This window comes from Ptychodera flava, unplaced genomic scaffold, assembly GCF_041260155.1.
Source record: "Ptychodera flava strain L36383 unplaced genomic scaffold, AS_Pfla_20210202 Scaffold_71__1_contigs__length_606264_pilon, whole genome shotgun sequence".
In the NCBI taxonomy this organism is placed as follows: Eukaryota; Metazoa; Hemichordata; class Enteropneusta; family Ptychoderidae; genus Ptychodera; species Ptychodera flava.
The window spans coordinates 280,677-305,639 of NW_027248393.1; the positions used below are offsets into that span (position 1 = coordinate 280,677).

Genomic DNA, 24,963 nt, shown 5'->3' on the forward strand with positions numbered 1-24,963 from the left:
CAACAGTAAATGTGAACAAGCACTTATATGACAATCAAGGGTTGAAGACCGCTTTAAGGATCGGCACTTGGTTACATAAGGACCGACACTCTCAGACTCTGTATAGGAGCATAGCACATACAACCAAAATAATTAACATTGATCTATCGCTAGGAAATAACCTTTGCCTGAACGGTGTTACTTCTAAGCATCATTAAATATGCTTACTTCGGAGATCTTCCTTTTTCAATCTGATGTCATTTTTAAGTAAAAAGCCACGATTACTTTGTCACATTGGAGCCAACTAAGTCGATTCTTATGATTTTATAATGAGTACAGAAACTCAACTTACAACCACTGCATTCTGCTTCTAAAACATTTTTTACTTTTTGCTTTGTATTATCCTTTATCAAACATAAGAAACACAATTTATATTTGACGCCCTGATAAAAGTTGAAAGATCATGCAAATGCTTGGTTTCGTTGACAATGATTAATTAGGAAATGTTGATGCTGTTTAGGTGGACTGCACATCGGAGACAGACATAAGGACTCGTAAATTATTACAATACTTTGCTGATATGTTTCTGATGAAATAATGAAGTTTTTGGTCTTCTTTTTCTCCCTCCAAAATCAGAAAAGTAAATTTCCAACCAAAGTTAACATAGGGATAGCCGGGTAATTTTGAATTTAAAATATCGGGGATACGGGGATCCATGTTACAATAGAACAATAACTCGGCGCATGACCTTTACACCTAGTATCTATAAATATGATAAAATTATACGACACTCTAGCTAAACTTGATTGCAAATTTTGGCCTCTGGGTTAAACCTTTTATACAGCTTTTCTTTAAAATTTGTTACATCTTTAAAATCTACAAGAGACCACCTTTCCAATTGACATTCATGACCTTTTAACCCCCCTAAATCCCTGTAGTAAAAAATTATGTCGGTTTGTGTGAAGTATGTACTCTTATTAACGGTTTTTTCTTCATTGAGGATCCAATTTACCTTTGTTTCTGTATCTCCATCTTTTCTCTTAACGGGATTGAAATTCAATAATTGGGGCTTATCCCGTAATGTGTCCTCATTTTTATTAGTTAGTACGCAACCCGACAAAATAGGAACAAGTCACTCGAATAAGACAGATATTGGCCAAAGTTCAGGGGATTGTCCCTTTATCATTATTCGTATTTTAGTGGTAACTCTTTCAGTTGGGGCATTCCGAAATTAGCAGTGAAATCGATAAAATCGACTTGCTTACATCTCAATGTATTCATACATTACCGGTTGTAAAAGGGGGTTATGACGACAGTTTCACTTATTGATACTATCCCACAGAGGGGCTACACAACGTTAGCTGAACGGCTGAGGTTAACTTTCATTGCGGACATATTCACTATTGAGCTGTCAGCTCTTAGTTTAATTTATACGTTACAGATATTTCTAATGAGTTTTAAAAGAAATGTAAGAGTAAAACATAGGTAAGAGAGAGTAAACACCGCTTTTTGTTTTGAAAAGTTTCTCAATTCTGCTTGATGGTCATGTGATCCGCACAACATCGGATAAAACTTGACCCGCTTCCTTTCCGAAAGTAGCTGTTTTTAAGAGGTGATCGACTTCTGTCAACAAATGCAATTGGAATAATTCAGTCTGCTTAACGCCGTGTGTCAAATTTACTCTGTTAATGCTGATTCAGCCTTACCAACTTCTTCTCTAACACAATCATTAGCTGATATGTGTAGTTAACGATCCTTATACAGAATTATCAGCATTCGATATTCAAAATTAAATGTTGTGATGTAATTCAATCCATAGGTTTATAACAAATATCAGAACTAGTAAGCGTTTGAGACATCCAATTATTGCATTAAAGATTTTACTGATAGTTGTGCCTAATTTGATGCTGTTTGTGCATTATCGGAAGGGAGCCTAAGTGCTAACTTCCTCAGGCTGAGCTTGTCAGGCAGTTTCCTACATGCATTTAGTTTATGCATTAAAAGTGTGAAATCGATAATTCGATGTTCATCTGTTTCAGTGTCCCTCAGTTTTAAGTTTTCATTTTGATGCGTGCTGAGTTCAATATCTCGAGAGAGCTCGGTGTAAGCTTACGTCTGTTTTTAACAGCTCTAAGGCTCTCGTATGGTGCAACGGGAATATCTCCTAATTCTGTGCACGAGTCGCCTATGGGTGATTGTCGTCAGTAGGCCAATAGCTTCTCGAAGCGGAGACTCAAGAAGGCCGCATGCCGCGGCGTATGAAGGCGATTGCCTTGTAACATATCTGCATACCCTGACTGGTCTGTGGAAATATACAGAGAAGAAACATTCTCAGTTTGGTACCCAGGAAACATTTCTTCAAATTGAAAGTTCTAAAAACATCCTGTTCTCAGCTTTATCTTAGACACTCAAATATTAGTGAAGATAATGAAATGTTTACTTTTTACTGTGTAAAAGACAACCAGATAAGTTCTGATATCACTGGTTTAGAATGTCCTTGATTCTTTTTTTAAGAGGGAAAAAGTTAATACTTTCTAATCTCTAAGCTTACTGTTGAATATGACATTAGAAACTCGTCTACTATGTATATCCTTTAAAAGTAAAATTTTACATGGCCTGTCAGACGTTTTGTGTTGCTTACCGGGCTATCATGTATTAGGTAAGTGTGCCAAGCTAATAAACTACATGAATCAGGATTGGCCAAAAATCGATAAATGTGTGAGTTTGAGTGATACAATTTAATGAATCAATTAGGTCATAATCTTCTTCTCCATAATTAACAGACAATAGAGCTGAACTTTTGCTGATATCGCCACTACTGTGAGTACATTACAAAAACCCGTAAAACAAAAATCAACACGTTTTCATGGCATTAAAGTTTGCAATGACTGAGTTTAAAAAACCCAACTTATTTAGTGTAATAGCACATTGGAATTTGATCGAGTGTCCGGTTTGCCTTGTCGAGCTCGACAAGTCAATATGTTGCTTATCAATAGAAAAGTAAACATTTGCAACAAATTTAGTCTTTGGTGTTAGATTACAGTGCACAGTGAACGTTTCCCATACACTCTTGTCTACAATCAACACGGTCGTTTCTGCATGCAACTCACAGTAAACTTTACACTGCACCACATACACATCACCGAAGTTTCTTTAGGTGTTTATTTTAATTTGGGAACTTTATGAAGAAACACGTAAATTCTTTTCAAAATAAAGTTTTCTCCCTTCGATGTCAGTAATCACGACAACGGTCCCTTTAGCATAGTCTGTAGCAGGTCCAGCACGGTCTACTCTATCAACAAGTATGACACAATACAACAATATTATCAACCAGAAAATTCTTAACACCTCCTGCATGACACTTTTTTCTGCTTTCTCTTTTGTCTAAGTTAAATTGAACTTTCTTACTGGACACTTCTCCAAAATACACGACACAGCTACAAAATAGACTAGACGAAAAGTGTCGATTTTACACATGCAAGTGCAATTCTCAATCAACACAGTACATTTTGTGCCATTAAATAACACACCCATTGTTTCTAAAATAGTTCGCTGTATTTTGGCACGTAATTTCCCGGACGGCATCATACACGGCAACGGTTAAGTTAGCATGGAGGAGACGGCAATATCTCTCTGCCTTCAAAATTTTCTTCACCTTGCTGAAGCAGTGTTCAACAGTCTGGTTGATGTTGAGGACTTTCTTCGAGATATAGATCCGACACCAAAATATATGTCAGTGAGTTTCGTCAGAGTTGTATTTCCCAAATCAAAGTACATGTAAATACCTAAAAGAAACCTTGATGATGAGTAGTGCAGTGTCAAGCTTGTTGTGAGTGGCATGCTGAACGACTGTCGTGATTGTAGACTAGTCAGTGTATGGGAAACACGCTGTAATCTAACACCAAAGACTTAATTTGTTGCAAATGTTTACTTTTCTAATGATATGCAACATGTAGACTCGTCGAGCTCTGCAAGGCAAACCGGACACTCGATCGAATTCCACTGTACTTTGTCTTGTCAGCCACAATTACTGCAAACGTTTGCAATATATTTTAATTGGTAGTTCTGATGTATATATGCACATAAAACAAGCAAGTGACAGCAAAATACCTCATCTTATGTTATAAATTTATACCCTTATATCAATAATCTGCTTTATAGCAAGAAAAAAGTGAAGTCTGGGGGATAAGATTCTTAAAACTTTCAAGACGTTATAAGGCAATGTAAAGATTATAGTAGTTAAATGTTTTTGGACGGTGCAATACTCCTCTAAAACGATACCCAAGTGATTGAGTCCAGAAACATTAATAGATGGGCCCTTTCTGGCTAATGGTTTGATTAAAGCTCTTGACGCAATACCAAGTTTCACAGAACGAAAATTCATGGAAGTGTACAAAGTGAAATGCCGAAGTCTTACTACGAACCTTCTGTATCATCTCATATTAATACTTCAAAGACACCTTTCTAAAAAATATATTGTGTCATCTCTTAATTACCTATATAATTATACGGCAATTTCGAATAATTTCTATTGATATGAAAAGTACAGGGCTGAAAATAGTCTACTACACTAGTAAACATGACCTTGAAAATTGTTGTAAACTTATCCCGATTTTTCCTGTTGAACACGCTCATCGAGGGATATTGACGTTATCATCCCATGCGCGGTCTTGCCAGAACCCCAGCATGTCCGACATGAACTGAGTGGTTCTTTATAAATCGATGGTGTTCATCTAAAAATGTACTCAAATATACGTTTATGATTATTGGAACCCTTTGATTGAAAAGATTGGTTTCCAAACTCGCAGCTCTTTTACAAGTATCTATGCCGTTGTTACTATTAATCTTCTATCATCAGATGGGGATGGCGTTAGGATTCATTATAAATATACTGGCTGCTTTGAACTTCATGTGTATTAATTGTCAACTCCTTTATTTCGGCCCCACTTCAACGTTCGTATTTTGCGTGTAAGCAGGAGCAAACAAATCGTGTACGCATTACAGATATTGTTTGCCGCCATATTATTCATGTATTTTACTGATGATTTCGCTAATTTGTACTTATCGCAAAATTTCTCTTGTATTTAACATAAAGCTTTAAAATGTCAGGATCGGAAGTTAATAAGCTTTATTAGGACAGGTGGGCTAAGTGGAAGCACAAGATTTGTTTCTCTTGTCGTCAGATCATATGATGATAATGATGATTGTTGTTAATTTATATATGAAGTTTTCGTCTAAACAGTGTCGACAACGATCCTTACATTTGTCATCAGTGATAAATAATTTAACCACAAGAGTTAGTCAACTATCTCATCAAATGACACAAGACGTAAGATAAAGTGTGTTTGTTAATGCTTCAACAAGTGGCTGCCATAGGTGCCGCATTTCTTTCTGTCATCTTGACAGACCAACCTACGCCGGACATTTTGTAGGCAACAACACGAAGAATGCTCAACATGCATTGCTTCCGTTGGCAAAGTATCCAAACTAGCACTAATATTTATTTCACTGTTGTCATATAATTGCAAAATCATGTTATACAGCATGTTAAACATCTGTATGTGTAACATTGGTTTGGAAAACATATATTAATCGTAATGGTTACTGCACAGCTTTAAAGCCCCATAAGCTGTAACTTTTACCTATTTTTACCTTTTTTTTTGCTTAGTAAAACATGTCAAAACGTCAATAAAATATGTTCAGTTCTTCCAAAATGATGTATTTCCGTAAAGGAAATCGTAAATTACCTCCCCCGCCGATGCAGATGTCAACAACGTTGTATTCCAGTCCGGACTAGAATGGAAATTGGCAACATAAAATCGCTTGTTGTTGGCCTACGGTACGTGTTGTGATCCCAAAACTAATGTGTGATTATGCTTTTTTTGACAGGACAATTAACATAAGTAAGTCATCATTGAAAACAAAACTAAGAGAAAATGTCAAAAGTTACAGCTTATGGAGCTTTAAGGTAATATGCACCTCGAAAGTGAAAGACCTAAACTTTTGCTCAAACTTTCCTAAGTGAAAATTTCGACCATTCTCTTACCGAAGCAAAAATAAAAATCAGGGGTCACCGAGCAAACTTTGGTACTAGAGAGACAAATAACTTGCGATTTCTCGATATTTGAAATTCAAAATGGCCGCAATCCCTGTGTTAACTCTATGGGAAAAACTAAGACGGTTAAAAACTTTTCTTTTGCCAAGAGCTGCAAAATGAGCCCCCACAAGTGGTATGTCAGAAGAAACTTGATTACATTTGAAGGCCCCAATTTCTGTCCCCGAGGTGGCGTTCTACCTTAACAGGCCTGTAGAGTCGGACAAACTGTTATCACGTGGGCACTCTTTGAGCACTTATGTCGTAGACCAGCTTATTTATGGTATGTGTGTGTGCACTTTAACCTTTATGGACTTTTTCAACGGTGTGCGCATAGTTCAAAACAAAATGCTTACAATACATGAGTACTCCAGGTGAAATCATCTTTCTTTCTCTGACTGCTGCCTTACCAGTCGCCCTTATTACCGTGTTGAAGCAAGAAATATCCTTTATAGTATCAAATTATTTGAAATAGTGGCCCATGCCAAGCACGAACTAGTATTTGATAAGGGAATCAACCGCCCTCAATAACACAGGTATACTTAATAGTTAACTATAGCGATGACGTTGTAATATTGGAATGACGTGGTAATGCTGCTTCATGCGAGTTCAATGAGAGCTACACTTACAGTTGTTGGCTCCCTTGATTTCGTACCCAGTTGTATCCGAAAAATCGTCGGCTGATTGCTCCGTTTCGGACTGGTTCCATCGACGCGGACGCTGCTCCCTTCATATGAATAGTCAAAGGTTGAAATTCCATTGACGCCAACGCTACTCTTTTGGTGTCAATAGTTAAAGGTTGAGATGTCATTGACTGTAAAGACTATAAAATGTAAGAGGATGAATATAATTAAACGGTATATTGCCTTGTTGATAACGTTCGCTCTCCCCACTTCCTTGCAACGACATCTAATTTTTGAATATCTGCATTCTTCATTATGCATAAAGAGAGATACTCTTGCTTTGTCACAGTCGCTCAAATTCGGCTCAACAATCGAGATATACCCATATCATAACATCTACCAGCTCACGTTTATTATGACATTTTCTCATACCACAGTTTTATATTAACAGTTTGTTTTTAACCTGGTCAGCTCTAACCAAAGCAGTGCCTTTTATCAACATCAGTAAGAATATTCAACTGAATTCAAGGTTCACTGCCTATTTCAATGGATGCTCATTTCATGTTTCCCTTAGCACGGAGGAACAGCTACTCCATTTATAGGACTCCGAGAAAGCTATCATATACGAAAATGTGACGACCTTAAAGAGCTTCGAATAAAATTTTGTCGTCTAATTCGCTTGTTTGAAGCTTGAAGAAAGGTTATTGAGGACGTTGTCAATCACAAGCAAGACACCTTGCTTCACTCGGTGATTATTTCCCGCCAAATATGCTAATTTTCATCCAGAGGTCTTGTATACGCAACCATATATCCTCGCTTGCCGTTTACAGCCAATAAAAGCTCTACAGAGGCCACACCACTTGTAATTGTGGTATGACCCGGACTCTATTGAATGGACGCCGGTACCCATCCGTACCGGAGCGATGCTGTGTCAACAGGTATGTACGCTCAATGGCATGCAGAGAGAGAGAGAGAGAGAGAGAGAGAGAGAGACGAGAGAGAGAGAGAGAGAGGAGAGAGAGAGAGAGAGAGAGAGAGCAATGTTTTGCCATTCAGTTGCAACTTGAACAATGGATCGGGGTTTGATGGCATGAGTATCATTTACATCTCCTTTTCTCAGCGTTACTTTCAGTAGTTTCTGACATAAGTAACATTTTCCTTCTCTTATTCGCCGATTATTCGTACTCGTCATAGGCGAATCTCCCTTATCATTGAACGTAAACACTAGATCACATTAATTTTATAATGAGTTCTTTATTACTATGAATACAATGATTATGAGTACCTTAATTACGCATGAATAAGACCGAGCAGTGGGAAAAGAGGTCGCCAATAGTTACATGGCAAATGAATTTTTCCAACTCTGTAAACCCTTTCGACATATTAATAAATAGATCAAGTATATAAACTAAGCCTAGTACTGTTTCTCCGCATCTTAATATAGTTCCATATCCGGTTTGAAATTTGTAGATTCATTTCTGATGAGAACGTTTCCCGATTCATCCAGAGGGCCTCCGTCTACGCGTTGATTTCAAGGCGAATACCCTTATAATGAAATCAGACATGCACAAACAAGCTTTGGCGATTCACATAAAATTGAGCCGATCCCACTGCAAGAGTCTCCTTCAAAGATCCATTTTATGTAACTGTTGTCAGAGCTGCTAACGAATGTAACAGCATCTTAAATATTATTCCCGTCTTTTTGTGAGTTAATCATTGCCACTAACAATACAGAAACAGGTAACGTGTATTCTTATGGTTTATGGTCAATCCCGAGGTCGATGACCTTCGGTGCAATATGGGAAAGGCAATAGCTGTATGTTTTCTGTTGAAGACCATTATTAAACAAGAAAAATACCACAGAAGAATACATCCAACCAATGTCTTAGGAAACTATAAACTTGAAGATTAAAAGTTAAAACAATCAATCATTGTTAAATGTGAATTTTACAATGAGCGAACATAAATCTGTTTTTAATCCGTCCTGGTAAATACATCGCTGCGACTCGGCCGTACTGAAAAACGGCCTTAGTATCCAACAGAATTCGCTAAACTGAAATGATATTTGCTTCTATGGGAATACTTAACTCGACGCAAGCCTGAATATATCAAGTGGTCGCTGACCACCTGTCTTTCGAGTATTTGTACTGTGACATACGGTCCTCAACCATGCAATTTAGTAATGAGAAAATAAAACAAACTATACATCTCCGCTTGCAGAAGATTGCGTAAATGCAGGGTTTTGTATACGATGACTTGGTCATTACAGTCACGACTCAAGGAGTGACGTTTTTGTAACTCAATCACAGATTGTCCAAACTCACTTGACGAATAATATTTGAAAATTAATATCGATTTTCTTTAGGCAATAACAATTCTACTAAGTCCCAGTCGGCGAAAAATACTGTTGTTAGTGTACACGAAAGCTAATCCGATGCTCATCTGCGTCAATTTGGCTTTAACTCATCGTTATCGTCCGTTCTGCGTTCAGTATCGTGAGTGAGCTCCCAGTAATCATGATCCGATGCCTGATCTTCAACGCGAAGGCTTTTGTATAGCGAAACGGGAATATTTCTCAACTCTGTGTATGAGTCCTCTGGTGGGTGATTCCCATTGCCTCTTGGAGTGAGACTCTGGTACGCATGCTCAGGAAGGCGATTGCTTTGTAACAAATCTGTATACCCGGACTGGTCTGCAGAAATGGGTAGAGAAGAAACATTTCCATTCTCGGTTTGGTACGGCGGTGCAGGGGTGGCATATTCATGGTTAGCATCCTTTCCTTCCCTTAGATTTTTTCTGTAAATGAACACAATAAAGACAGTCAATAGTGATGGACTTTTTATTGAAATTATTCTGAAGGTGGTGTTATTGACATTTGTAGTTTCCTAATGTGCCAAGTCTGACATCGAAGGATTGAGCTCGAGCTCACTCGTGCTGTTTTCTGACCATCATCATACATCCTTCTATAACAGTTAAAATATACAAGTGCACATTATAAAAAACTGATGTCCTGCATATCAGAAAAAAATAAACCGCAAGGCTTGTAGGATACGAAGTCAACAGTTTGCCCTTGGTTGCCATTTTCAATAAAATTAAACATTTCTTTAAGTTGTGATCTTTGTTCGATTTGAAAATCATGTTTTCTTATTTTAGACATTCGAATCAGTGAAGAATTGAAGTGTCTGCTTTTTTCTTTCTAAAGGGCAATCAGCAACATTGCGACATCGCTACTCCAGAATGTCTCTGGTTGTATTTTTAATGAAAAAACGTAAATGCTTTGTGATCTTTAAGCTCTTGTTGGATATTGAGGTTTGGTTCCTAATCTCACAGAGACACTAGTAATTCATCAGCACAAGCGTCGACGTCGTTGCAAGTTTTACGAAAAAGGGTTGAAAGTTTGCACTTATATATTGCCCTTCATGAAGTCAATTATATATTATCGTTGAAGCCTCTATGATAAGAGAAATTTTAAATTTAACCGCCTCTCTAATTATAGCAGGACAGGAGTGTTTCTTAAACAATTAAGTGAGTTTGCTCGTCAAGTCAGTAAGGTTTAAATATTTGAGCAAATGTCTATGCAACATCGTTAAAGAGGATTTCTGTAACCTGTATGTGCAGTAGCGAATCACTTTATTTGTTTGACTAAACGAGCACAGGGGTGTGTCGCAGATAGCCGATACTGTAAAAAACAGAGTGAATTCCTTGCGCATTTGATGGTGACACATATACAAACTGCGATTGTATTACTAAATGTGATGTATAAATTTTGTGGCGTATCATTTGGCAGTAAATCGGAATCCGTATAACTCTCTATCGACGAAAATTCATAGCTTTGATTAATATTTAACCATTCTTACCTCCTACACCACAGAAGGACCGCTCCTATTACCAAGCCCACTGTCAATAATGCCAGTGCACTAACTACAGAGATAATGACTGCGAAGATAAAAAAATATAACGCGAAAGCCGAGGTCAAGTTTTACCATTATTAACGCTTTAACCTCCACTCTGAATATTTTCAGGTTTCTCTGCAGCGAAACACATGAACCTCTGCGTTTACGCTTTGTTGTGACATTGTCTTCATTATCAAGACTCACAAACATGAACATTTTGAATAAAATCCTTCCGTAGCTGTAAGACCATGAAGACTCACTAATATACGAACCCCCTTCCTTTCATCTAACATTTGGGAGTAATTACACATTCCCGAAACCCCATCGCGCCGATTAGAATAGTATTTAAAGTGACGAACAATAATGACGTAAAAAGAGGTGTATGCTTACTGATGCTATTCCCAGTCGAACTTTGCTCGGTCGTTGCTGGTGTTTCTGACTTCATTGAAGTCAGGCCGAAAGTCGTTGACCTCGACCACGTTAATGTAATAGCTTTGTGCGTTGGCTCATCAGTCTTCAGTGTCCTGACATCAGTAGTTGTTGCTGTACTGACCTCCCCTGAGGAAGGGGTTGATATTGTCGTACTGGCGGGAGTTGAAAAGTACGAACTGAAGGTGGATGATTGGGATATCTTAGCGGTTGTTGATGGATTGGGTCGTTGCGTTGTCGAGAGAGTCTCGTTTTTCACTGTAAAAAATCAAAGGCAACTAAAAAACATAAGTTTATGAAATATTATTTCTGAATTGACTAAGCTTTTACCTGTGCTTTATACACGACGTCTTGATTACAATAACTGACGAATAACCTTTATCGAAAAACAGTGAACGATTACCTACAAACCAGAGTGTTTGAAAGCGAATACAACGACTCACAGAGGCTAATTCTTAAACAGCATGTTATCTTTCAAGCGCCATAGTTTTACAGGGTTGTGGTCGTAATTATGTTTAATTGTAACTGATATTAACAGATTTAGTAGGTATAATAGGTTTCCTTGAAGCGAACTTTATATAAATGCTTTGACCACAGGCAACAGAGTGTTTTCCTTTACCCGGGTACTAGCGCCGGGTACGTCGAACTAGTACACGGCTTTAACAGCAAGTTAAGATGAATATCGTAATATGGGTATACTTGTATTTTAAGAATACTGATTTTGCTTATAGTTGACGAAAGACGAAATCTGTCTGTATTTTCACATTGGATACTTTATTTCTTGTATAATAATTTTTTCTTCAAATGAACGTTAGTCTGACAAATTTCGTCCGGACTGAAAGTACAGGGCAGATGGAACTAGTACAACGTTCATGTCAGTTGACATAAAAGTGTGAAGAAAATGAAGGCGAGTCCCGATCGTGCACCCATTTGTCTAGGCGTTTGATCAATTTAAAATTTTTAGATTTGGAATCCCTTTTGAAATGCCGGTCAAAGTTCTTTGATATATGGAATAGAGTTGCATCTTAAATATGATAAAGATCGTTTTAAAAGTTGTTTGCCAAAGTATTTGGATTTGCCCACACGGCTGGGTTCAACCATCATTTAGCGATTATTTCTACAATGGCACACGAGTAACTTTACATAATGATTTTCGTGGCCCGACGATTCATTTTCTTTCATATCCAGGACTGTCAAAGACCATTGATGTTAATTATTCGTTGCATGTTTCATTCTTTCTTTCTTCCAGCTTACAGATATACTCCTTCATTTATATTCTTGCCTGTCATAACGTTTGAGTGGAGTTTGGCTTCGGAATAAATCTGCAAGGGAATGTATCATGACATTACCGCATAGTTTCCTAAAATTTAATTTGAGTGTTCGTCCATGTATGCCAAAACCCAATCTAGTCCTTTTCGTCAAAGGACTTGGTACAGCAGGTGGCTGGGGAAGGTTGAATGGTGGCAAACGTGCACAATGTGTACAAATAAGGAACATTCTCGATGCCTCTGTTTATGTGTTGAAGACCATAGATCTGTCAATGTAACCTATAGGACGAAAGAGAAATATTTGGGTTTTATTTAATCTTTGATACAAAACTACACTTTAACCCTTCACTAGTAACTCATTGTCCTAGTTCTTGTATTGCTTCTTTGTACCTGCAGACAGTGTTCAAACACATTACTCATTTAAATTTATGATATTCAAATACTCCGAATTTCTTACACCATGCACCGTAAATTTGCATATGTGACAGTGTAGAATTATCTCAGGCCATGAAACATAATTTAATACGTCATTTAATATGAACATTGTCTAACACAGAATGTTATTAAATATGGCGCATGTTGACAAGAAGCAAATACGATTTTGTAACACTGTGCGAGTATGAGCGCTTCATGAACTCTATTGCGTGTGGAGCGATCGCTGTTAGAAAATTTATAACAACTTAGCTCGGTTATTGAACCACTCTTTTTAGAGGTGGGGGAGGGTGGCCGAGCGGTTTTGACTGTGATTTATTCGCTAAGTGACTGGGTGCCGAACGTTGTGAGTTCGATTTCCTGCTTCCTGTTGGTTTTGAAAGGTGAGAACATAGAACGTATATCCAGCTGTCCTTTAATTGACCGCGAAGAGCAATAGCTATTTCGTTTCGTCGACAGTTGTTCGCTACATTATCTTACTCTTAGAAATTATTCAAATACGTACTTACACGGTAGTATGACAGAACCGACGTAATGAAATGAATATTAAGTTCCCGTCTTTGTAATCAGGTTTGATGTAGGATAAAGTCACTGTCTTCTCATTCGCTAAAGGTTCTACTTCGGAATAAAAATGACGCGATGTGTTCAACAGACTCAAACGTCAAAAAGGTCACGTGATGGCAGTACAAACAAACGCATGTGTACAAGCGTGTACAGCAATATAGACTGTCGACAGTCCTTGTGACCTTTCTGTCTCTTATTGGTGTAGTCTTTAGCACGTAAGACGGTGGGGGGGGGGGGAATCGCACGCGTGGCGCCGAAGGCGGGAGCTTGGCATTCCGAAAGTATACGTTGACACAAGGGACTGTTATCTGCTGCAGGAATTGGGTTGCTATTAATTATTCATAAGGTATGACATCGAGAAAAGGGCGGAGACAAAGGACGAAATTTGCCGGCTGTCGCCATCATGGGTTTGTACTGTTTCCAATTGGCTATACAGTCATCGGTGACCATAGGGGTAGCTTTTGTGTCCGTCCCTAGGGGTGGGTAGGTGTTTTGTTGTATTGCCAATAAAGGTTTATTCTGCCAAACTTTGGTGTTCGGTCTTGCACTGCCCTTGATAATTTTGCGTAAACGTTTTATCAGCATGCTGCATCTATCATCTAATCAGCTTGATTGCCTAATTCGCCAAGCATGTAAGGTAGTAATTTAGTCTATTATCTGATGAGTTTGAGTGCCTAATTTGCCAAAGTGAGCAAGGGTAAATTACTTATCTGTGGACGCTGTCACCAGATTATCACCGGATTAACTTTGACAAAGTCAACAACGAGCGTACCAGCAAGTTTATACCTTGCTGGTACTTCGTTGTTGACTTTGTCAAATTTAATCCGGTGATAATCTGGTGACAGCGTACACAGATTAGTAATTTACCCTTGCTTACTTTGGCAAACTCATCAGATAATAGACTAAATTACTACCTTGCTTGCTTTGGCGAATTAGGCAATCAAACTAGTCATATAATAGATGCAGCATGCTGATAAAACGTTTACGCAAGACCAAAACAGCAAAGTTTGGTAGTATAAACCTTTATTAGCAATACAACAAAACGCTACCCACCCCTGGGGACGGACACAAAGGCTACCCCTTATGCGGTGACCTGCGACCATCTTCACCTGTCAATCATTTGCTCTGCGTTAGGTTACAACAGGGTTTCCCTGCTGATGTCGCTGAGGGCGCAGCGGAAGACAACAGCCCTCGTGCCTTACGGCACTTGCCGCTCGCTTGCGATTGCCCCCACCGTCCTGTATGCGAGAGACTACAGCAATAATCGTGATCAGTCTAACAGAAATACTATATGGCGTCAAATTGCCCCACGCCAGGAGGCCAAACCGTCTCCAATGCTACAAGGGCACATAAACCCATGTATTCTGGCAATGATATCTTTATTACACGCCTCTTCAAAGTTAAATGCAGGGAATTCTTAAACAATTTTACCATTATCGACTAGCATGAAACAAGTTTTAACGAAAATCAAAATAGCAGAGTGCGCATTGATATTTTACATCTAGCGTTCAGCGTCTACTTTAATGTCGAAAACGTTGAAGGGCTACACCGTACCGGCTAACAATGGAAACCGGTAAGTATAGTTCGCATGGAGGGTCTTATACTTGAGTAGGGTCTTATAATCGAACGAGTACGATAGTGTGTTGTTTACTTATATACTGGTCAAAGACTAGTAGTGTACATGCGAAACAGTTCTCGCGCTAGTCTTTCGCTGCAATCACAGTGGAAAAAGAACAATGCTTAATATCCTAATATGTTTTCTATCCTAATATTTTACATTAAAGTCTCATTCAATAGTAAGCTTCATCGTAACTACAGTCTGTGAAATCTTCCGTACTGAAAGGTTATTTCTCGCGCATGCACTGGCAGACGATAGTTGGTAATTGCTCAGAAACGAAAGTATTACTGTTTACCCGTGCTCGTAAGGTTATGAAGTTAAATTTTCGCGCAAATGCTGGCAGTATGAGTGCGCATCGGTGAAAGAAACTTTAGTACATAAGAATGATAGTCTTGTCGCACTGATGTCAACTACATGTAACAAGTTGACCCACTTGATTTATCATGATGCGTACCAAAACTCAATATATGACCATTATATCCTGTGCAGGAGTAAACTTCCGCATAAGTTAATAATGCCAGCCTTACATGCGGGTCAGTGTCCTTCAAACATAATTGAATGCGACAATGATGCTTTGCTGACAATATATTCTGATTAATATTCTGCTGCACGAAAAATAAGGAATAAACAATTCAGCTTGTATTCAGCAGGCCTGTATTCATGTAGACTCCTGTGAATTCATGTGTATTATTCTATCAATACAGGCAACACAGTAAGTGTAAATTTATCTGTATTATCGCCTTTTGATGTTGCATAAAAATACCATCAAAGTTGGACAAACAAATCAAAATGCTACTGTTCCTATTGGGAACGTAATCTTGGCTTTAGTTAAGCTAACAACGGAATCAAACCAAGAGGTTAGTTTGCTTCATGGGTTTGCTGTTCAGCCGGTTGCGTACACGTATACCCGTATGGGGACGATGTTGAAGTGGGGGCGGGCCGGGTTGGGCGCAGGCCGTGGTCTCTTGTGTTCATATCGAAGCCATTGTATTCACGTGGGTGCGCCGCTGCTCTAAATTATGACAGAAAAAAATGTCAAAATTTAGAAAGCTATGGGATTTAATGCGACGGAAACAGAGAATCTCACAGCCTGAAAGTTCGATCATGTGTATAATCACAGTCCCTCTGACCTTGTCTGAGGTGAACGACCCGACATGACTTTGTAAAACATATTCGTGATTGGCTAACCCTAATGATATGCTCTTATGAATAATTAATTAACCCCCTTTCATAGTTTCGCGGTTTCCCAGCGTTATCTGCCAGAGTTTGATTCTTGTGTAGCAGAGCGAAAATTATGCTCTGGTTCGCGAGAATGCTCTCTGCTAAATGGCTTGACCCTTTGAACCCGGCTTGCAAAAAATGTTCGTATGACGTCATAGGTCACCATGGGGTCAGGGTGCATTCTCGCGCGCCAGAGCATAATTTTCGCTCCGCGGACCTACGCAAAAATCAAGCTCAGGCAGCTTATATTACGCTTGGAAACCGCGGAAATTAATAGAAGCTCTTATGGACGCAGTACCTAGTTTATAGAACGAAAATGCACTGACAAAGCGAAATTCCGGGGTCTCACTATTAACCACGTGACATAATCGTCTAGTATTCAAAGGTAAAACTACCTTTCTAGGTTATTCTGCCATTGCTTAATCATTCAAATAAGTAAATAGCAATTGGAGAAAGCTTTTTATTGATAAGCAAATAAGGGTAATGAAAGTGATCTACTAAATGTAAACATGACCTTGAAAAATGTTCTTGACTTATCCAAACTACACTTATTCGAAAATAACAACTTTATCATCACATGCACGCGTACGGTCTTGCGACATCCCTCAGCCTATCGTGTTCGACACGAACTGTGTAGTTTTTACACATCATAAAAAAAACCTAGATGTTATTCCCCTAAGAACGTGTTCACTATGATTAAATCGAACCCTGTTATATTCGACAAAAGAGGGATTTACAAATCCCTCTCACAAGAATCCGTTTCGAATCATTGTTACTTTTATCTTCTGTTACCAGATTAGGACGGCGTCATGATTGAGTCTAAACATCTTTGGAATTTGGCATTTGCGACTCATTTAATACAGCTAGTTTTAACTTCAAGTCTACTGATTGTCAACCTTCACTTTTCGGTTCCTCTTCAACTTTCGTACTACCGATAATACAATGTAATAATCCATATAAGATAAACTGTGTTGAGTATTTTGCGTGTTCGTGACATTAGCAAACAAAGCGTGTACGCGTTACAAACATCAAACATTGCAGGCTGCCATGTTGCTCATATGTCTTTCTGAAGTCCTCGCTAATGTGTACTTCATGCAAAGATTTCGTTTTTAAGTTACGTAACACTTCAAAAATATTAGGGTCGGGTAACCGAAACCATATTAGATTTATTTCGCCTGTTGTCTGATAAGATGATGATGATGATGATGATGATGATGATGATGATGATGATGATGATGATGATGATGATGATGATGATGATGATGATGATGATGATGATTGTACTATCTCTGCATATGACATAAAACGTGGCCCAGGCGAAAATGATGTTGTTAGTGTATGAACTGTACAAGTAACCTCTAAATGTGGAAGACTAGATACATGTACAAGAAAGCTAATCCGATGCTCATCTGCGTCAATTTGGCTTTAGCTTATCGTTATCGTCCGTTCTGCGTTCAGTATCGTGAGTGAGCTCCCAGTAATCATGATCCGATGCCTGATCTTCAACGCCAAGGCTTTGGTATAGCGAAACGGGAATATTTCTCAACTCTGTGTATGAGTCCTCTGGTGGGTGATTCCCATTGCCTCTTGGAGTGAGACTCTGATACGCATGCTCAGGAAGGCGATTGCCTTGTACCAAATCTGTATACCCGGACTGGTCTGCTGAAATGGGTAGAGAACCAACATTCGCCGTCTCAGTTTGGAACTCATGTCCAGGGATGGTATATTCATTGTTAGCATCCTGTCCTTCCCTTAACTTTTTCCTGTAAATTAACACAATAAAGATAGTCAATAATGACGAACTTTTTGTTGAAATTATTCTGAAGGTGGTGTTTCGTGACATCGACATTTGTCTTTTCGTAATGTGTCACGTCTCTGACATCGAGGGATTGAGGTCGCTCGTGCTGTTCTGACCATCATCGTACATCCTTCTATAATCTAACTGTTCAAATATACAGGTGTACATTATAAGAAACTGACATCCTAGTTGTCGGAACAAAATTACGGCTTTCAACTTTCAATAAAAGGAAACGTTTGTGTAAGTTGTAATCTGTGTTCGATGTGAAAATCATGTTTTCTTGTTCATTTAAAACATTTGTATGTCAGTGAAGAATTGAAGTATTTACATTATCCTCTCTGAAAGACAATCAACGATATTGCTACTTCAAATGTCACTGGTTGTATTTTTAAAGGAAAAAAGTAAATGTTGGAGCTTTTGTTGGATTTTGATAATTGGTTCCAATCTCTTAAAGACACTAGTACTGCATCTAGACAAGAGTCGACGTATTGCATCACGACACATTTTATGAAAAAAAGGTTGAAAGTTTGCAATCCTGCATTGCCCTTCATAACGTCAATAAATCTTTGAACCCTCTAGGAAAAGAGATAGAGTCCTTTTTAAATTTAACCGCTTCTCGGATTATATCATGACAGTGGTGTTTCTTTAACAATGAAGTGAGCTTACTTGTCAAATAAGTAAGGTCTCAGTATATAAGCGAATGTGAATGCAATCACGATGTTTGCTCAAGTTGACTATCCAAGCAAAGGGGTGTGTCGCAGATAGCCGATACTGTACAGAGCTGAGTGAACTCCTTGCGCATTTGATGCTGACACATATACAAACTGCGTTAAATCGGAATCGGTATAACTATGTATCCACGAAGAATTCATAGCCTTGACATTCTTACCTCCTACACCTCAGAAGAATCACTCCTATTATTAAGGCCACTACCAATAAAGCCAGTGCACCAACTACAGAGAGAACGACTGAGAAGGTAAAAGAAAATAAATGTAAAAAGTATTATTGGTTATTCTCGCATGTTGCGTCAATGTCACGTTTTACCCTTATGAACGTTTTCATCTTTACTCTGAATAATATAATGTATCTCTGCAGTGAAACGCTTGAACCTGCGTTCATGCTTCGCTGTGATGTCATCTTCATTATCGAAACTCACAAAATGCACATTTTGAATTAAACCCCTTGGCTATAAATCATGAAGACTCGCTTATATGTGAATCTCTTTGCTTCCATCTAACATTTAGAAATAATCTTAATTCTTCAAACTCCATTGCGCCGACTGGATAAGTACAATAAAATTTGACGAACAGTTATTACGTTAAGGTAGAATGCGCGTCGGGGACAGAAATTCAAGCTTTAAAATTTCAACAATTCTCCTCTGATCTACCACTTGTGGGGGTTCATTTTAAACTTCTTGATGAAAGAAAAGTTTTTATCGTCTTATTTTTCAAAAATTTATTTTTTTGCTCATAGAGTTAACACAGGGATGGTGGCCATTTTAAATTTCAAATATCGGTAAATCTTCTGTACTTTTGTCTCCATAGTACCATAATTTGCACCATGACCCCCGATTTGTATTCTTGATTTTCAAAGAAAATGGATGAAAGATTACTTGAGGAAAATTTGAGCAGAAGTTTAAGTCTCTCGGTTTCGAGGCGCATACTACCTTAAAGAAGTGCATGCTTACTGATACTATTCCCAGGCGAACTCTGCTCGGTCGTTGCTGGTGTTTCTAATTTAATTGAAGTCAGACTGGAAGCCGTCGACCTCGACCACGTTAATGTAATAGCTTCGTGTGTTGATACGCCCGTCTTCAGTGTACTGACATTTGTAGTAGTTGCTGTACTGACCTTCCCTGAGGAAGGGGTTAAGGTTGTCGTACTGGCGGGAGTTGAAAAGTACGAACTAAAGGTGGAGGATTTGGATATGGTATCCATTGTTGATGGATGTGGTCGTTGCGTTGTCGAGGAAGTCGAAGGAACTGGTACGGCAGGTGGGAGTGGCGGGGGAGGTGGCAAACGCGCACAATGGCAAAGGAGGGTCATTATCGATGCCCCTGTTTTAGTGTCGAAACAAATGTTCATTATATCGCTTACTCCTGTGTTCAAAGTTAACGTGTCCCTGGAGTCAAAGATCTGTTAGTGTAACCTATAGAAGGAAAGAAAAAAATATTTGGGTTTTATTGAATTTTTGACACAAAACTACGCTTAAAATCTTCAATCGTAACTCATTTTTATATTTCTTGCATTGCTTCTTTGTATGAGTGGACTTTGTTCAAACAAATGACACCATTATTTATGAAATTCAAATATTCCAACATTCTGACACCATGCACGGTACATTCACATATGTTACAGTGTAGTAAGAATTATCTCAGGCCGTGAAAACGTCATTAGGCAGTGTTCAACTCAGAACGTTGTCTTAAATATTTAGCTTTGAAAGTAATTTTTTTCGAATTCCTAATCCCTTTAAAATTTGTGTGCGATGTGTGATAGCGAGTATGTGAGTGTGAGCGCCTCGTGAACTCTACAGCGCGAGGAAGGGTTGCGATAAGAAAAATTGCAACAGCTTAGCTCGATAATTGAACCGTCCCCTTTAAGGGTGGGGGTCTTGGCCGAGCGGTTTTGACTGTGATGTCTTCGCTATGAGCTCGAATACGATCGAAACTCTATGAATTTCCTGCTTCCTGTTGGTTTCAAAGAGTAGGAATATGGTACCTATACCTAGTTGTCCTTAAATCGACCGTGAATAACAATACCTTTTTTATTTCGTCGACAGTTGTTAGTCATGTTGTCTTACTCTTACAGATAATTAAAATACGTACTTACGCGGCAGAATATATATAATACATATATCAAGGTCCCGTCTTTGTACTCTAGTTTGATGAGCGATAATGTTATTGTATTCTTATTTGCTTGAGGTTTCCTCCGGAATAAAAATGACGCGACAGGTTCATCAGACTCGGCACGCCCAAAAGATCACATGATGGCGGTATAAGCAAAGCCATGTGGACAAGCGCGTACAGAAATACATTTCTATGCGCGTTTGCGCTCGTGAGTTTGTTTGTACTGTGGGTCCATTCGAATTCCGGGTTTGACCTATTGCGCCACAGCCCCGGTTCTGATCGGGTAGTGTGTTGTTTCCTTGTCTACTTGTCAAAGACTGGTGTACATGCGAAAACAGTTCTCGCGTTGGTCTTTCGCTGCAATCGCGATGGAAAAAGAACAATGTTTAATAACCTAATATGTTTTCCTTTAAGTCTCATTCAATAGTAAGCTACATCGTGACTATCGCCTGTGATATCTTCTGCTCATAAGTTTGACATTATATTTTCGTGCAAAGACCGGGTATGCGTGCGCTCCGGTGCAAGAAACTGTGCACACGTAATAATGATTGCCTTGTCGCACTGATGTCAACTAATAAGTTGACCCAAGTGATTGATGCGTACCAAAACTCAGTATATGACCGTTATATTCTGTGGAGGGAGTAAACTTCCGCATAACTTGATAATGCCAGCTTTACATCCGGGTCGATGTCCCTCAAACTTAATTGAATACGACAGCGATGCTCTGCTGACAATATGTTCTGATCAATATTCTGCTTCACCCAAAATAAGAAAAATAATTCAGCTTGTATTCTGCAGGCCTGTATTCATGTGGACTCCTGTGAATTCACGTGTATTATTCTATCAATACAGGCAACACAGTTAGTTTAAATTTATCTGTATTATCGCCTTTTGATGCTGCATAAAAATACCATCAAAGTTGAAAAAACAAATCAAAATGCCAGTGTTCCTATTGGGAACGTAATCTTGGAGGTAATAGTTAAAGGCATGATTTACTCATGTTAGTTTGATAACTTTCATGTTAAAAGGGAATGACTCGGAGAACGTGACAGTTTCTCACATGGAGTATGTATAATATTAAATTTCATTATTTGCACCGATTGGCTTGATTTCTTTCGTAAAAAATTCTATAATATAGAAACCAAGAAATGATCATACCGGTAAAGTCTATAATGAAAGAATTTATAAAAATACTTCTTTAGTGAAATAATACTTTGTCTTGTAAGCCAAAATTGCAGAAATATTACGCTAAAATATTGAGTCTGATGTTATAAATTAGTACGCCACCAATATTGTGTGCTAGTACGACAAAAAAGGCGGTGAAGTCAGCAAGTTTCTTGTAATAGACAATTTACTGCAACTGATAACTAAATCAAGGGGATAAAATTCTAAATTATCAAGAAATCGCGATGTATGTGTTTAACTATGATGGGACGGTACAGGACTCCTCTCAAGCAATTTCAAAGTGATTAAGTTACCTGTTGTGTAAATAGATGCGTCCCTCTGGCATCGTCGTAAACCACCCACCCCTTTGCGGCAACAGCTTGGCAATACCCGCAAAAATGCCATGGTTGATTTCGAAGAGATTCGTTGATCTATCGCTGGTTTAGAGCGCTAGCTGAACGGAGCCAATCAGAAAGTCCGTCTCATAAAACCGTATACATTATTATAATTACTATTATATTATATCATGCTACCATGCGCCATTCTGATTGGACGAGAGCGATGCTAAAATATTGTTTTAGCACTGATAGCAGTGGTAAAACGGGCCCCTAAACAAGCATTTTTGAAAAATCCCGGTCGGTGCATTTGAACGATGTGGCTCTGAACTTAATCCGAAACAGTCCGCTTTGTTTTAAAGACCGAGTTCGAATTTCGATACAGAGATAAAGTATGGGTCTGTAACTCACCTCTTTGTGAAAGTAAGCGGTCGATGATGAAAGAAATCTCCGAAGCAACACATATATTTTGGTATGATAATGTACGAAATTGTATAGGGTAACAGCGCACTGTGTAGTTTGCTTGATCGATTCAGCAGGAGTCGAGACGCGACATACCGCTCTTTAAAACGAAGCTACTATTCGTTCATACACAAATAAATTGAAACTTCCTCACAGTAACGGTACGTCAGATATTCCTTCCTAAAGTTGGGCTGTAACAGACCAGGGTGTTCTTACGATGTAGTTGTAGCCCAAGAATTTGAAGAAGTTCAAAATAACAATGCGATCATTCCTGGCGACTGCGACGAAAATCGCTGTGTCAGCGTCCAGCTCTCGCTGAATCGGGCAACACACTCTGCTCGCATATTACAACTATTCATACAGTCGCCGTAATCCATGTCTGGATTATTTCAAAACTGCACGTTTTCTGGCACAAATTATCCATCCAAAATATCCATCCAAAAGAGAACCTGTAACCCCACTGCACCATCTCCTCTGTCTGAATGTTACGACGGTTGGCGCACATCGGACTGACAGTGAATGAGACCAATCTATTTTTAGTGTACTACGCCAAAAAAAGTCAGCGCTATTGTTTTTATGTAAATTTACGAAAAAAATTGTTACTTTTTCTTTTGCTTTGAACTCTTGACCCATTTCTGTGTCTGAAGCAGTTCGTGTTGCATGTAAAATATTACTGAAATTTTGATGAACGTAATGCGTATGTTATCGTAGGATATTGTGTTCGTGTGTTGTCAACGTAATCCAAACTTATAAAAATGCTCGGTCTCGGGCGATGATTTTCCGACGTTCGATCTCTCAGACGTCCGTTTTCTGCATTTTGGGCTGAAACTGACGAAAATGCCGGACCAAGACGACAAAGACACACAAGTTGATATAATATAATAGCAATAACCCCTTCGCAGTCGGGTATACACTCGACTTTGGTACAATTCGCTCCATATAGCACGCGCCTATCGGCTGTATCTGCGCGTTCACTGTAGAACGGTTTCAAGGGACCCTTGGATGGATGCCAGAACAAGTCTCGCGCGCGCGCTCTGTACGTACGTATGTGTGTAGTGCACACACTCCAAAACTTGCAGAAGCGCGTCCGAGGTAGCGTTCCACACTGGCGCGATAAAATCGGAAGAAAAATTGTTGACATTGCACGAAAACGGTTACTACTCCGACATTTTGATGCCCCGATCAGGAATGTAAGATGTATAATAATAAGGTTATTACGAAAATACCGCAAAGGATGCACGAGGACATTGGCGCCGCGCATCGCCCTCCGCTTCGCGTCGGGCGATACGCTGCGCCAATGTCCTCGTGCATCCTTTGCGGTATTTTCGTAATAACCTCATAGTAGCAATACACAACGATGGATGATCTTAGTGCTCACGCTCACTGGCGACAAAGAGCGCGCGCTGTGTAATGTTTTTGGACACAAACAGCTATATCCACACCAAATAGACATCATAAATATATTTTTTAGGAAAATACGATTTTCTTTGCACAAGGACGTCGGCAAGCAGTGGCAAGTCTGTATTCTACCAACCAATGTGGAGCAACCGGCCACACGCCTCGCTGTGTACAGTTGCCGTCCCAGACGTAGTACAACACCGCTGTGTAAAACCCGTTGGCCAAACCATTGATAATGAATTTCCTTTTAATACTACAAGTTATGTATAAACGTTTATGTATCGATTCCTTCATTTAAGTTCACACTGACAGCTTTCTTATCGTGCTGTATGTATATTCATGGAGCTGGAAAACGTATGAATGATATAGAAATGTCCATGAGGAAGCCTAGTGGTATCGCTATACGCTAGAGTCCGATCGTCTCTACAGCCAAAATCACAGTCCTCGGCAGATTGCACAGTTGCTCAAGTCCGGTTATGTTTCATTAATTCATCACCAAAGTTAAGCTAACAACGGACTCGAACCAAGAGGTTAGTTTGCTCATTTGTTCAATCACAGTCCTTCTATCCACTGGTTCAATATGAAGTGCAAAGTTATTTGAGTGGTAAAATACCTGATACAATTCATTCACTTGTGACATGTTTTACGGGTATTTGAAGTAGGACAGGCACCACTAATGCCAGGGATAAGAGTGTTGCTGCAATAATTTCCCTATACTTCGCCGAAGTGTTCTTACGGATGTGCCAAGCGTATCGTACTACGGTATCCTGGTTGTGTTCCATGTCACAGAGCATGATCCGCCGCCTGAGATTCCGAACTAAGACTTGACATGGCGCCATA

At 39.0% G+C, this 24,963-nt stretch overlaps 2 protein-coding genes across 3 annotated transcripts; both read right to left on the reverse strand.

Annotated features, from left to right (window-relative positions):
• Positions 1 to 7,930: 7,930 nt before the first annotated feature.
• On the reverse strand, positions 7,931 to 13,590 carry LOC139128804 (uncharacterized). Of its 2 annotated transcripts, none has more exons than XM_070694512.1 (5): positions 13,228 to 13,589; positions 12,368 to 12,565; positions 10,980 to 11,276; positions 10,554 to 10,632; positions 7,931 to 9,492 (listed from the first exon to the last, which is right to left on the reverse strand). In XM_070694512.1, the coding sequence occupies exons 2-5, from the start codon at positions 12,513 to 12,515 to the stop codon at positions 9,144 to 9,146; spliced, it is 873 nt and encodes a 290-aa protein (XP_070550613.1). In that variant the 5' UTR covers positions 12,516 to 12,565; positions 13,228 to 13,589; the 3' UTR covers positions 7,931 to 9,143. The 2 variants fall into 2 exon arrangements, with proteins under 2 accessions (XP_070550613.1, XP_070550614.1); XM_070694513.1 differs by having other exon boundaries at positions 8,862 to 9,492; positions 13,224 to 13,590.
• A 3,676-nt stretch (positions 13,591 to 17,266) lies between these two features.
• LOC139128807 (uncharacterized) lies at positions 17,267 to 20,971 on the reverse strand. The gene is made up of 4 exons (XM_070694515.1): positions 20,748 to 20,971; positions 19,607 to 20,067; positions 18,809 to 18,887; positions 17,267 to 17,884 (listed from the first exon to the last, which is right to left on the reverse strand). The coding sequence occupies exons 2-4, from the start codon at positions 20,001 to 20,003 to the stop codon at positions 17,536 to 17,538; spliced, it is 825 nt and encodes a 274-aa protein (XP_070550616.1). The 5' UTR covers positions 20,004 to 20,067; positions 20,748 to 20,971; the 3' UTR covers positions 17,267 to 17,535.
• Between the last annotated feature and the right edge of the window lie 3,992 nt (positions 20,972 to 24,963).